General features: G+C 49.2%; 4 protein-coding genes and 1 non-coding gene across 5 annotated transcripts; 4 read left to right on the forward strand and 1 right to left on the reverse strand.

Moving 5' to 3' along the window:
• Nucleotides 1–285: 285 nt before the first annotated feature.
• Nucleotides 286–4,043, reverse strand: F5891DRAFT_1010949 (YT521-B-like domain-containing protein). Its single transcript, XM_041360645.1, has 5 exons — nt 4,007–4,043; nt 3,681–3,804; nt 1,881–3,629; nt 1,677–1,822; nt 286–1,623 (listed from the first exon to the last, which is right to left on the reverse strand). Exons 3-5 carry the CDS (start codon nt 3,588–3,590, stop codon nt 744–746), a joined length of 2,736 nt encoding a protein of 911 aa, XP_041230688.1. The 5' UTR covers nt 3,591–3,629; nt 3,681–3,804; nt 4,007–4,043; the 3' UTR covers nt 286–743.
• A 646-nt stretch (nt 4,044–4,689) lies between these two features.
• F5891DRAFT_976663 (uncharacterized protein) lies at nt 4,690–5,506 on the forward strand (the record flags this gene model as incomplete). Its single annotated transcript, XM_041376636.1, has 3 exons — nt 4,690–4,904; nt 4,954–5,070; nt 5,128–5,506. 3 exons carry the CDS (start codon nt 4,690–4,692, stop codon nt 5,504–5,506), a joined length of 711 nt encoding a protein of 236 aa, XP_041230689.1.
• A 1,719-nt stretch (nt 5,507–7,225) lies between these two features.
• Nucleotides 7,226–10,019, forward strand: F5891DRAFT_944388 (amino acid transporter; the record flags this gene model as incomplete). The annotated part of the gene is made up of 13 exons (XM_041374545.1): nt 7,226–7,764; nt 7,836–8,061; nt 8,109–8,324; nt 8,369–8,415; nt 8,470–8,588; nt 8,637–8,752; nt 8,805–9,058; nt 9,109–9,142; nt 9,196–9,274; nt 9,329–9,432; nt 9,492–9,721; nt 9,778–9,916; nt 9,972–10,019. The coding sequence occupies 13 exons, from the start codon at nt 7,226–7,228 to the stop codon at nt 10,017–10,019; spliced, it is 2,151 nt and encodes a 716-aa protein (XP_041230690.1).
• Nucleotides 10,020–11,960: 1,941 nt separating this feature from the next.
• On the forward strand, nt 11,961–12,806 carry F5891DRAFT_944276 (uncharacterized protein; the record flags this gene model as incomplete). The annotated part of the gene is made up of 4 exons (XM_041374533.1): nt 11,961–12,202; nt 12,255–12,382; nt 12,433–12,673; nt 12,725–12,806. Coding segments are annotated over 4 exons (693 nt in total), but the record flags the coding sequence as incomplete, so codon positions are not given.
• Nucleotides 12,807–13,475: 669 nt separating this feature from the next.
• Nucleotides 13,476–13,546, forward strand: F5891DRAFT_t36. Its single transcript has one exon. It is a non-coding gene; the product is annotated as a tRNA-Gly (tRNA).
• Nucleotides 13,547–13,785: the final 239 nt, after the last annotated feature.

Genomic DNA, 13,785 nt, shown 5'->3' on the forward strand with positions numbered 1-13,785 from the left:
CGGAGGAAGAAATTTCCTGGCAGCTAGTCGGGATTCGACGTGATGATCGAAGCTTACTACTATTTGTTAAGCCTGTCATGGTTCCACCCAGACTCTCTATCCATTACTGGTAGTGGGCGTCGAAGAGAGCCCACAGAGGAGTCCAAATACAACCAAGGACTGTTTTTCAAGCTAGTAGCCCAAAAAATCATCGGAGGAATAGCGCTTGGTTGCATTTGTTCTCTCGGCTCTCTTACGATGGACAGAGTCTGGGTTCTACCGTGTTGTACGCGTTCTGTTCACCATTTCAGATCCTGGGCAACCCAGCTAGTAGCACAGTCAGCTGTGATCGCATGACCGAAGAGGACAAGTAAAATTTTCAAAAGCGGTGATTTGTCACAGTCTGTCACCAAGTTAATCTTGTCGACCGTTTTCTTTCCCATTGGCAAGGTCTGGCTACCCACAAGACCGGCTTTGCATATCAGATATGCGTAACTTCGGGATATAGTGATCAGAAAGTATCATTACGGACATGCACTAGACCAAGAATAACAAACCACATGTCCCAATCCCAAGTAAGTATACCTAAACTAAAAAAGGCCATTCTTGTTGCGTGAAGATCGAAGTATATCTTGTAGTCGTAAAATATCTGAAGAGTCAGGTGAATGAGTCAAACGAATGATGTATGTCTATGTATGATTCATATGATTAGTGCCTGCTGTAGTTTCACATTGTCCTTGAGACCATGTAAAGCGTGCTGATCATTAAGATTGCCCACAGTTTCCTGAATTTACCGTTGCCGGTGGGAGTGTCGACGTGGGCTTGGCTGCACGTTGATCCACCGCAGCGGGCGACTTGCTTGTCTCCATTACCACCGGAGCAGCCGCGAGCGTTCGCCACTGCTCCAAAAGTTGTTGACCCACCCCTGGCTCAACCTCCGTACCATCCCGGGAGACTTTGATCTCCCGGTCCTGGTTCCAAGGATTTCGAAGGTGCCGAGTGGAATAGAAAGGAAGACGCTCAGTACAGAGCCATTCCACCTTGAACGGCTGCCCCCAAGCCTGTTGTTCGTCGTTCCCAGCGTTCTCTGCCATCGATGGCATCACATCATCTCTCTGTTGTTCTTCCCCAGTGTTGCCATCATCGCTACCTATGCTATTATTCTCTTCCTCCACAGATTGTAAGGCAGATATCACCGACTTAGTGCCATCCGTGCTCTCCTGGTTCCGTAACGCCCGGACTGGTGCATTCTTGTCGAGCACAATTTCGGGAGTCACATTTACAAAATCCCTGGATATTAATCCAGTGGCTGTCATGGCCTTCCTGCTTTCACGGAGGTTCAACTTCTTAGCTGAAGACTCTTCCCGTGGTGGGCAAGGCCCGAGTGCAGCTGGTGCAGATGATCGATGAGGCTCCATAGGAGAAGGTTTGCTACTCAGACTTCCTCCAGAATGTGGAGTGAAAGGCATTGGCGATTCCTCGACGAGACGATTTTCTGATGGCGTGAAGAAAGAATGATCGGTGGCAACATGTGGGCTAGGACTGCCAGGCTCGCGCCGAGACGAGGACACAGAGGTTGCCGAGGGATCTGCATGCGAAGCCCACGAAACTCTGTGTTCGCCCTTCAATATTCGGCCAGCCATGCTTGTGTGTCAAAAAATCAGTACTGTGAAAAACAAACATGGAACTGTACATACTGTGCATATCCATAGAATTCCCCACTCTTATTCACGCTAAATATCAGGATAACATCGCTGCTAGTGCGGTAAGCCTGGTCAAGAATCGCCTCATTATGCTTCTGAGTTGCCCATAATCCGTTTTTAACACTCAAGTCTAGGTCGAACTACAAGGTCAAAGCATCAAAAATAAATCAGACTTGGTCATCCTCTAGAAAAACGAACCTGTGTTAAAGACTTGAGGATAAAAAAGCGTTTTGGAAAATGCCGGGACAAAAAACTGGAGTTCGTCGACGCATAGGAGCTATTTGATTGAGCCTTGACACTGTCTCCGGGTTGCGAACCTTGGTGAGCTCTGGCAGCTTCCTCATCCATCGACTGTGGCGCAGCCACAGCTAGTGGATTCCCTGATTCACTCGATAAGCTCGAACGGCGACCGGTAGATGATGACCGATCGTCTTCACTTGGAGTGACCTGGTTATCCATTTGTCCCTGTTGAGATTGCTCACGGATATAGCGAGTGTGCATGCCCACTCCCCTTTGCCCACCTACCCCAGCACGCAGATCATCCTCTTTGCGACGTACTCGACAAACAAGTCGTGGACCCCGCCGTTCATGTGGATGAAGGTGCTGCCCATTGAACTGCACGATTGCGCGCCGTAAGTGCTCTTCCGTGTTGAAGTTGACAAATGCGCAGTTTGACCGGGAGATTAAGAAAATCGATGAAATACCATTGTCTTCAGACTCAAACGAGTCATCGTCCACAGGAGGGCGTTTCAGGAACCTCCAGAGTTCGTCGTGGGTGGTCCCACCTGGAACATTCCCTATCCACATCACCCATTCTGATTTGTGGGAGGGGGGGTTGGGATGATGGGGTCGACGTACAGCGGGACGTTCAGAATGAGAACAAGACGGAGAATTAACTTTCGGTGGTCTTGAGGGTGAAGCATGACCTTCGGTGCGAGCAAATATTTTGGGAGAATTTGATGCCGATAATGATGAGGGAGCTGTTAATGCAACCTGAGGTAGGTGCCTTACAGGCAGAACCGCCGATGAAGCAGTCGACTGTACAGGTGAAGTAGGGCTACCACGAATGGAGACTTGAGAAAAATGTGTCTCCAAATCGGACGAAGGAGAGTCCTGCGAGGGAGGGAAGTTTATTTGGTACTGAGGCTGATAATGCATGGGGATTCCCTCGTTAAATCCAGGCGGGACAGGCGAATGGTAATGCCACTGATATGGATTTGGCTGATATGCGTGGTTGTAACGGTAAGGAGTGTATGGACTGGGATAGCGCACAGGCTGGTATTGTAGTGAACCAGAGGCGCCTGGAGGAGGCTGCTGCACAGGTAACGGAGAGTGAGTTGTGGGACTACTTGCGGTGGAATGCATTCCAGAATTACTGCCCAACGTATATGGAAGCCCGCCCGTGTGATATGGTGAGCGCGCCTGAATCATGGGTCCGAATCCCGGTAGATTTTGTTGATATGGACCAGACTCCAGAGGAAAGTGCGGTGCATATCCACGAGCGTGTGTATATGGATAGGTTGGTGGGTGAGCCGTTGGAAATGGAGGTGGCTGCTGGGATAATGTATATCCCGGATAGTTATTCGGCTGGAATGATGATGGGGGGTAGTGTCGCAGTAAACTTCCTATGGATGACGATGGTGATACGTTGCCTCCTTGCGAAACGTTTGCGTGAGGAATATTGTCAACACGCGTCCCGGACGTATCCTGTGGAGCTTGAGTTTGTGTCTGGACTCCACTAGAGCTCGAAGGGTGGAACTGGACATGACCAGCCTGAATGGACGCCAGCGGTGGATGGCGTGATGTGCTGGGAGGGGGATGTACCTGATTTTGTGAGCGTTGCCGCTGTGGAGGCATCCGCATGCGTTTGGCGCTATCTAGAATATTGTCGGTACCCGTGGAAGCCATATAGCACGTTACGACGATATTGATAAATAGAAGAAGTAGCTATGAAGCCCCTTGAATTATGACATTTGCAGCGCAAAGGATGCTACTCACAGGGGATTAAAGTTCGTGTTTCTGCTTTATGGGATATGTTGCGGTATGAACCGTTCGACCGATGACACGGGAATTGATACAGGCACCTTGCTGTCCTTAAGAACTTTTGGATTCATGTCACGATCTGGAAGAGCGCATGCCGTGAGAACATGATGTCATACGAAACTCAGCCTTCTCTCCTGTAGGAGTTCTGACGTCGAGACCCATGAGATTGGCGGGACTCCGTTGAGCACTGCCTCTATTTTTGCTAATACGCATAGCCGGTCCACACAGCCCTCTGCTCCTCTTATTACGAATCAGATAGGCCAAGGGTATTTGACACTCACTCGATTTCAAATTTCCCCATCTGTTTAAGGCCTAAGTGGCTCGATGATCCAACACTTTGAAGTGGGACGGTCAATGTATAAGTCATAGGCATCACCCATCCAAGATGACGGGAAGGGATGGATTCAATCGTTCTAGCCCGCGGGCCGTGCCGTGCCGCCTCACTCCATTCAGGACGACACATGGATTGCAGCAGCTTTTCGGAGCTGCTTCTGTACCGCTCACTGTTCAACGAGGGCATGATGGACGTCGGCAGTCCTGCAGGAACAAGAAGGCAACACGGCACCTATCAGTAGGCCACAATAGTAGTATTACTGTACACAGTACTTACTTGCCACAACAGCTTACCCCTCGAAAATGATGAGTAGGCTGCTTGATTGAACCTTTGACAATAATCCTAGTATTCATGGAGTGCTCCACGGTGGAGGTAGTATTGTCTAATTATTCGATACGTACTACATACGTACTCACTTGCGATATTTGTTCAAAATTAATATTCAACATCCATGCCGTTGACTTGTGACCCACCATCACAAAATGTGACGGTGACAATTAACATTTTTTATAAGTAGTAGTCTCCCTATAAATCTCCCATAATTAAGTGTACCTAGCTGTGTATCTCATGAGTAATTCGTATCTCTCACCAACCTGACTGCACTCTTTATCATGGGTCGACCCCGCCTTCATGCCACGGCGGAAGAAAGAGCTGCTGCTGCGCGAAAATATAGACAGGATTACTATGAAAGGCCAGTTTTCAAAGATCAGCCTCGAGTCGGAAACAATTGATATTCGTTACAGGAACAAGAAAATAATAAGTGTGAAAATGGCAGCCAAATATAAAGCACGACGTGCGCGCAAGCCGAGCATGAAAAAGCATGAGCCTGCGAACGCCACACAACCGTGAGTGGCTCAGTTATTTCGTGGTTCCATTCCTCTTATCGATACAAAGCATCGGGCATTCTCCACAGCCCGAGGGGTATGTTACCGAACAAGAGACATCCGTATCGGATAGCGAGAGTGAACACGAGTCGCTGCCTGACAGTACTTCCCAACGCATCGATTTACGGTATGTGTTCGGGCTCCCGCCACTTTCTTATTTCAACAATGATGGATTCAACCTTAGACAACGCATCCAAGACATTCAAACAGCAGTAGCAGAGACAACTGCTCTTCATGCTGAGGACTACTTCGAGCATCTCTACTCCAGCCTGACGAAGAACTCGAATGATTATCAACTCCGACTGTCAATAATTTCGGACGCCATGAAACTTTTAGAAGGACATAGTTTGCAAGCCCGCACATTAGAGGCAGAACTTGCGGAAGAGAATAGGGTAGGGAAATTGCTATCTCAGGCACAAGAGCTCACACAGACATTACGGGATATGACGGGAGCTGCTGAAGAGCTCTGGTGCTTCATCGTAGACGATCCGGATGCTACGAAGCTCATACAGCAATACTCTCGAAGAGAATTGCGATTTCAACGGCCGAATGTAGACAAATGATCACCTTACTTTTGTTTTCGATATTAGTGATATAAGTAGGCATCGGCGGCTGTTGAGCGGCGTTGTACTGCGCAGTGTCTAGTAGAGATCACTTAGGGAAGTAAAGTGATCGCAAACCGAACATCGTTTTTCTAAGCAATCGCCAACAAGACCACACACGTCGAACCATAAAGGACTCACGTTCATTAGCAGGAAACAACACATCCACCCCGTCTAGCTTCTCTATATCCATGTCACGTTATCGAGGGATGACCCAACATAGGAAGTTCACGGGACGCCTGCGAGTTGTCAGTACTACACGCGCCAGTACTTGTAAGAGCTACATACGATATAATTCCGGGGGTCCACTGAGGTTCAAAATCGAAATCTTAGTCCGTAGACATGACGATGGATGCCGAGTGCATCTCCAGATGCAGATCATACTTAAAAGAGCCATGGAGAAGCCCGACTAAGAGCAGCGGCTTCAGGGCGAAAGTCTAAAATATGTGGTGCATAAGCAACGCCAAGCAGTCTACAACCCATGCTCACCTGTGCCTATGTCACATGGCCGTAGTTTCGCATAACCGTCCTGAATGTAATTGAGGGGCGGCGATATGAGTAGGCCTCAAAGCACAAAATCGTATCACTTGTAGTTCTATCGTAGAAAAACGGGGTCATGTCAGAATAACTGCTTGAGCGCTTCTCAAGAAGCGCTCGCGCTACCTTCCCAGAGGTCACGAGATAACATCCTGGTCGAAGATACGGAGTGTATATGGTGGCATGCAGCTCTGTCGGATATATCGGGTGTCAAACAAGAGCAAAAGCAAAAGCAGGCTATAGATATCACTCCATTCATTGTATGCGAGAGTCGGCGTTCATATGATACCAGGGATTAATGAAGGGGCTTTGGTCCTGGAGGTAGAGAGAGTTGTCCTCGCGCTGTCTTCTTGGTAAAACTTGATGAATCACTCTAAGGTCCAAAGCAAGATTCAGGAAGGTGAAGGATGATAGATGTCCCGCTCTCAGAGTCAGAAAACTCCTTGTGTGCCAAGCACACTTGAAGTCGTGGATGATCCGGAACCAAGCTGCATGTTATAGTGCAGGTCAGACTCACTTGATGCACTCGGGTCCCGGGCCTCGTCTTGATCACGCTCAAACACTTTTGAAACTCCGCTTGACCTGCACCTTATTGCTCCCGAGTGCCGATGGGGCTTGCTTTGCCCAAAAAAGAAAGTGACCCCCAGGAAAGCGGGAAATTAACCCGTGAAAAGTGGAAATTGACCCCTTGAAAAGTTTCACCGAGCTGGATTTGAGCTGGATCATGGATGACTCCATTTTCCGAGCTTCACGTGATCTGTTCGGCACACAATCGGCAGAATCTGTATAGTTCACACGCTAATAATTGGGGAAAGCGGACCTGGTCCTTGGTCACACCCGGTTACAGTTCCATACACTTGATTTTTATTTCTCATCGATTGGGTACTGCATAAGTGACTGAGCTCGTATAACTTATTGAAGAATACTTAGTCTAAAGAACTAAACTCAAAATTGAGACTCATCTGAGTCTTAGAGCGAAATAAAATTTAACGTCTATGGTGACGAAGTACTTTAGCCCCATTACTCCCGATAAGGCTCCGGCTCAAGGCCGTATGACTTACAGTCTGCTTTTCAGCCAAACTCATCCTTGGACCGGTACCACCACCACCACCACCACCACGTTCACTAACTCTCTCTAAATTCATGTCATCAAAGCCAGTCAATATTGGCAGTCCACGGCCGGACAATGCCTTTCATTCGGGAACACCAACACCAATTGGCACACCCGATCTCCGCGCTTGGCGCGCGCAGTATACTGGAACACCTCCAGTGCCTAATATTCCTGCGCGCTATACACCAGAAAGCCTCACTAGTGGCTCTCTAGGTCAGAGCCTGCTTCCACAAAGCGAATTTCTAGGCAAGGCCTATCGTTTACCTCCTACTGGAATTAGCCCACGGCCGTCAAGCACCATTACACCTGCAAGTGGTATTGATCCTGCTGCTCTTGACTTCGGCACTCCCCAAGACGATCACAAGGCCAGGGTCATTAGGCGTCATCTTTTGATGCGAGAGGAGAGACAGAACCGGGGAGACGTGAACTCAATATCTGGTTCAGAATTAGACGGTCGCGTCCCCAACGATGAAGTTCCATCTACAGGTTCCTCTACTCCGCCTCCAGCAACTTTCAGAGAGGAATCGGAGGCATTTCCTATACCTTACGAAGCTCCGGGTGCAGATATTACGTGAGTCCGCTCTAACCTTTAGTGTCGTCAAGGCTTGGCGTTTCTTCTGAAAGCTAACAACTACGCCCAAGCCATGATATCTACAAATGGCACACGGATCAGCGCCGTCAGGCTGTGCGCCCTCGTGCCACTTCTTTCTCAGGCTCTGTGACACCATCAAATCCTGCCTTTGAGCACATACACGAGCCTGGAGGTTTCAGACGAAACTATGTCTTGATGCGCGCGAATGAGAATGGTGGAGAGGAGCCACGTCCGACCAACAACTTCATCGATTTTCTGTACATATATGGTCAATTCGTAAGTTTTTATCCTCACGTAGCGCGTCAATCCTCATTAGCAAACAGGCTGGAGAAGATCTCGAGGAAGAAGAGGAAGACAGGGCTGATGACGAAGAAGCTACCATTCGTGCTGCTCCTTCTGAGCTCGAGGTCCACATAGCAGTCGATGAAACCCAACCTTTGCTCAAGCCTCGCTCAATGTCGCGCTCTAGACGGAGAGCTGCTTCTGTGGGTCCTCATGGAGATGCATCAGTCACATCAGCCGTTCTGATGGCAAGTCTCGTCTATTCTCTATCAGGGGGATAGTTTATTTAGCTTGTTTTTAGCTTCTGAAAGCCTTTGTTGGTACCGGGATCTTATTTCTTGGGAAAGCGTATGTGTTTTCATACCAGTATTTTCCTTTCATGTGCTGAGAATGGTCCTCCAGCTTCGCCAATGGTGGTCTCTTGTTTTCCCTTATCATGATTTCTGTGGTGGCACTCGTTTCCTTATATTCATTCCTACTCCTCGTCAGGACCAAGTTTGTCGTCTCCGGATCTTTCGGAGGTCAGTTCAATTTTGTTTGAGTCGATTGTATCTCACTCTGCGATGAAGATATCGGCGGTGCTCTATATGGTCCTTGGATGCGTTATTTGATATTATCTTCCATTGTAGTTTCCCAGATTGGGTTTGTCTCTGCATACACGATCTTTGTAGCCGAGAATCTAAAGGTGAGGATGCTACATCTTCTTAATTGTCGTCACTGAATTCGACTTCGTGCAGGCGTTCGTGCTCGGAGTCACCAGTTGCAAGACGGATTGGCCTGTACAATACTTCATCCTTGTACAACTCATAATCTTCGTCCCTCTGGCTCTTATCCGTAATCTCGCGAAGCTTAGCGCATCTGCCCTCATTGCGGATGCGTTCATCCTTGCCGGGCTGGTTTACATATTTAGCAGTGAGATGACATTCATTGGAAAACGGGGTATCGCCGAAGTGCAGATGTTCAACCCCAAGGACTTCCCCTTATTTGTCGGGTGAGTTTCGCTCTTAGAGCGCTTGATTGGCGTCTGAAGAATGGACATAGAACTGCCGTATTTTCCTTTGAGGGCATTGGTTTGGTGAGTTATCCTGTTCCATCCTGGAACGGAGAGACGTTGATGGTTTGGGTTAGGTTATTCCCATTACCGACGCCATGCGTGAGCCACGCAAGTTCCCCAAGGTACTGACAGGCGTCATGATCGCATTGCTTTGTGGGCACTTTTTCAATGTTTTGTTATCTGTCGAGCCTCACCGTGCACTTTCAGTCCTATTCGGTGGTGGTGGTGCATTGTCGTACCTGACTTTCGGTTCGGATGTGAACACTGTGGTCTTAGTCAACCTCGACCAAACAAGCAAGCTCACACAATCTGTAAGCCTATCGCAGTAATTTCGTCGATGGAATCTCACGTCCATTCTCTCGATCTCAAGGTCCAATTCCTGTACTCGCTCGCCATCCTCCTTTCTATACCCCTCCAGTTCTTCCCTGCCGTGCGAATTCTCGAGAATGGGCTCTTCGTGCGAAGTGGAAAGCAAGATCCTCGTGTGAAATGGCTCAAGAACTCGTTTCGCTTTGGGCTAGTCGCCATATCCACTGTCATTAGCTGGGTTGGTGCCGCGGACCTGGACAAATTTGTCTCGCTGATCGGTAGCTTTGCTTGGTAAGTGCGACAAAGATACTCACTTGAGAGTGACGATGGATGAACGATGGTTACAGTGTTCCTTTGTGTTTCGTATACCCAGCGATGCTGCACTACAAGGCGGTTGCCAAAACGCGCACAGAGAAGATCGGGGACATTGTTCTTGGCGTATTTGGTATGGCCGCAATGATGTACACCACTGTGTTGACCATCAAGGTATTCTGTCATTCTTTACTTGAGCGGTAATCCCGTGCTGATCTGATATACACAGCTGATGGCAGAGCCTGGACCACCTGCTGACCTTCCTAGCTCGTGCTGAGTATCGAAAGACAAGGAGCCTGTGTTGTGATATCATCAGTAGATAAGTACAGCACATCTAGGGACACCCATGCCTGACCAAGGGATAAATTAATAGATCTCAGACCTTTCTAATAACATGATGTTCTGCGTATGCCAGATGTCATCAACATGTCTACATTCTTACACGACTGTGGGAAGATCAGGGTCGTTGCAGCTCATTGCGGTTGTGAATCATGTCACCATTATCATCATCGTTCTTCTAGGTGAAAGTTTTGATCCACGACTTTGTTGCGGGTTAAACTCGCTTCTTCGCTGTGTATGTAACTGATGCCTGACAGGTATCGCATGGAACGTTGGTTTGGAAGTATCTATCTTGGGAATCGATCGTATTTGAAGAGCACTAATCCCGTACTTAGATGGACAATTGTCTACCTGTTGACAGAGCAAAGACTCGGAGCATTCAGGCAAGGGTGATAAGGAGGTACTATTGTCAAGCGACGGAAGTGAGGATACCGCGCTGCAGACGACGGCCTTCTTCAGAGTCCTCTCAACATGCGCTGCACACGTGTTTACACCCGTTTTCCGATCATTGTCCTATAATTCTACCGATCTTAAAGCCCTCATCGAAAACACGCTGATCGCCACATAAATGCCCTTCGCACAGAGTTGACATTCTTTGCTTTCCCCTCCAGCTGGAGCTCGCCAGTCGTGTCATCCCGGCCACTCTCTCATTCGAGCCGACGATCATCATTTAACACTATATCGTTCCCTTTGTTCTATTATGCCTGTAGCAACTAATGTATCTAGTTCCGTTCCCCAGCCACGTTCCATGGTCCGGCGCAAGCCAGCGCCAAGTATTGTGCTAGATGCACGTTATCCTTGTCCTGACCCCGATGACCCATTCGCACCCCTCTCAGTGCTCCGCACCAGAACTGCCAGCACCCTCGGCCTCCTCACCTTCGCTGGTGACTCAACGTCACATCTCCCAATTCTTCCATATACCGGCGGCAGTCCATTCCCTCCTGATCCATACCAAGCCACGCCGCCGGCCAGTCCCGGTGTCGCTTCTCCTGACCAAAAACCGGGGTCGCTTACGACATACAGCACTAGAAGCAGCTTTGATATTTCGCAAAACCTCCATGACACTACCGAGTCAGGACGATGGCCGCCGCAATTTTCACGATGTGATTCGCCAAGCATTCGTACTTTGCCGACTCCCCAGCGCAGGCGCTCGCGATCAGCCGTCTCGCGAAAAGAAGCGCGGACTAACACGTGTCCCGTGTCACCCGGGACGTCGCCCTATGGCCATACAAATCTGCAGGCATATGTGTTGGCTAGCTCTAGATTTCCCTCCCCTGCGCATTCTTCTCAGCCTTTTCGGATGCAGCATATCGGCCATGGCAGCGAGAGCTTGCTTCCCCTCGTTATCCCAATAGCCCGCCATGACTCGGCCCCAGTGCTATCCCTCCTGTCTGAACCTAGTAGTAGAGCATCAACGTTTTCACCGGAGCCGACGCACACTTCGCGTTCTCGTGTCAAGAAGCTTGCGCGTTTCCTTCCCAGGAAAAGCCGTAGCGGTCTCAGTCTCGCTGAATTCTCAAGTGAGACCGCGAACGTGAAACACCATCAACATCATCGCTCGTTCCCCTCGATGGCCGTTGCTCTCGGAGCAAGTTCCGAGCGCCCGTCCAAAGAGAAACACGTACCAGAAGAGAACACGTTCCGCCCACGCCGTAAATCATCGATGTCGATGCTATTTCCGGCAGTCGTTGCCGCGAACATGCAATCACTTGATGTATCCTATCCTTCAACGGGAACGTCTATTTATGACTCTCCTACAAGTGCTGAGCCTGGTTACATGTCTGAACCTAGTAGCTCTTCCTTGTATTCTCCTTCCGGTCTCGCGTCTGTCACTTCTGAGCTAGCACCTCTCACTCCGAAGAAACCTAGGCCTCAGACGATGCAACCTCAGCAGCGCCTTCTCAATTCGAATGAGCAGTCGTCACGCAAGAAACCGTCGTCGCGTCCTTCCACCGCTCCTTCTAACTTCGCACATGTCTTCGACGAGAACGCCCTTCCGACAAAGAGGCAGCTGCTAGATGCAGCGTCTTGTGTTGTCGTGGCCGAAAACGGCATTAGGGTTCCATTTGGCGATCTCTTCCGGGAACAGAAGACAGTCGTTATATTTATCAGGCACTTTTGGTGAGATTCCAGGTCGATCTTGAACGTGTTTGAGCTTATCGTATCATGCTAGGTGTCCGCTGTGCCAAGACTACATGTTTTCTATCGCCAATACTGTAGATCCACAAGTACTCAAGCAGTCAGGGATCAACCTTGTCATCATCAGCAATGGCTCGTACAACATGATCAAGTCTTACCGACGTAAGCATGCCACCCTTCGTTTCGTTCAACCCATGCTCATTTTCCCCAAGAAATCTTCCGGACGCCCTATGCAGTGTATACCGATCCATCTTCTCGTATCTATGGCATTCTTGGGATGACTGTGAAGGCGGTCGAGTCAAAAGCAGAGCAACGGCGCAGTAGTTACGTCCGACATAGTCGCGCGGGAGGCATTGCCATGGTGATCGCAAATGCTCTGCGTGTCGGCATGCCTGTTTGGGAGAAAGCCGGAGACCCTACTCAGCTTGGTGGCGAGTTCGTCCTCGGGCCAGGGTTAGTCTACGTTCCAGATGTTCTGCTGATGCGAACTTATCCATGTTGTAGAATGACAGCATCGTATGCGCACCGAATGCGAAGTCGCAGCTCACATGCGCCTATCGTTCGGGTGCTCACAGCTGCAGGGGTGCATGTTTATCTCCGTAGTGAGAAGCCGAAATCTGTCGTCTCATCTGATCCCGCCGGCCGGGCCTCTCTTGTCCTTGAGGTGGATGAGGAACAATGGATGGAGGAGCGACGCCGAAGTCTTGCCAGAATCCGCGAGCGGAAACAGGCTCGGAGATTAGGTGTCTGCGTACCTCCCAGCGACGACTCCAGCTTTGAGCAAGATACGGAACGTCAGATCAGACATGTTGCGAGTCACATGACTCGAACTGACAGCATTGCGGAGGAAGATGAGGAGTATGTTATTCCGATCATGAAACCAAAGGCTGGAGAGAGCATCAGCAGCCCTCTGCGAGACACTGATGTTGATGAGCCGAGCGACTCTACTGAAGATGACGACACCGACGATTCATCTGTAGATACGCAATCAATGACGGGCTCCGACACTGTATCTGAGAAAGGACATGTTGGGCTGAGCAACAAATCTGGCGCTGTCGAATTTATTCATGACCTTTCTCCACCCATACCGCTCCTTATCTGATACAAACACACCTTTTTGGATATCATCTAATCTTACCGGAATATAACACATAACATCCACTTTCTAGTAGGCCCAGGAGCTGAACGACGAGATGGTTCAAAGTCAAAATCACTCGCCCAAAGGTTATATGTACTGTATCACCACGATCGACAAGCGTTAGTGGTGTATCGGTAACATTGGGTCTTCCCATGGCCTAGCACCGGGTTCGACTCCCGGCTGACGCATGATCACGAATCGTACAAATATCTTGATTCGTACCTTTTTTCCCTCCACACAACATGAAAATTTTGCCAGGTTTGTTATGCAATTATTTTCACACGTGGGCTTTTACGGATCCCTCGATTGATTTCGTGCTTCGTGAACTTTCAAGACACGTTGGGACCCACGATAAGCTAGGCCTCAAGGCTTCAACGCTCGTTGCTCTTTTTGTTCAACACCGTTCTCTGGAAGTTCTCCAACTGGC

This window comes from Suillus fuscotomentosus (assembly GCF_016647785.1).
Source record: "Suillus fuscotomentosus strain FC203 chromosome Unknown F5891scaffold_8, whole genome shotgun sequence".
Taxonomy (NCBI): Eukaryota; Fungi; Basidiomycota; class Agaricomycetes; order Boletales; family Suillaceae; genus Suillus; species Suillus fuscotomentosus.

Coding starts and splice junctions, on each gene's coding strand:
- F5891DRAFT_1010949 (XM_041360645.1), bottom strand. CDS start 3,590: ATGGCTTCCACGGGTACCGACAATATTCTAGATAGCGCCAAACGCATG. Junction 1,823..1,880: donor TCCTCAAGTCTTTAACACAG/GTTCGTTTTTCT, acceptor TTGACCTTGTAG/TTCGACCTAGACTTGAGTGT. Junction 1,624..1,676: donor GAATTCTATGGATATGCACA/GTATGTACAGTT, acceptor TTGACACACAAG/CATGGCTGGCCGAATATTGA.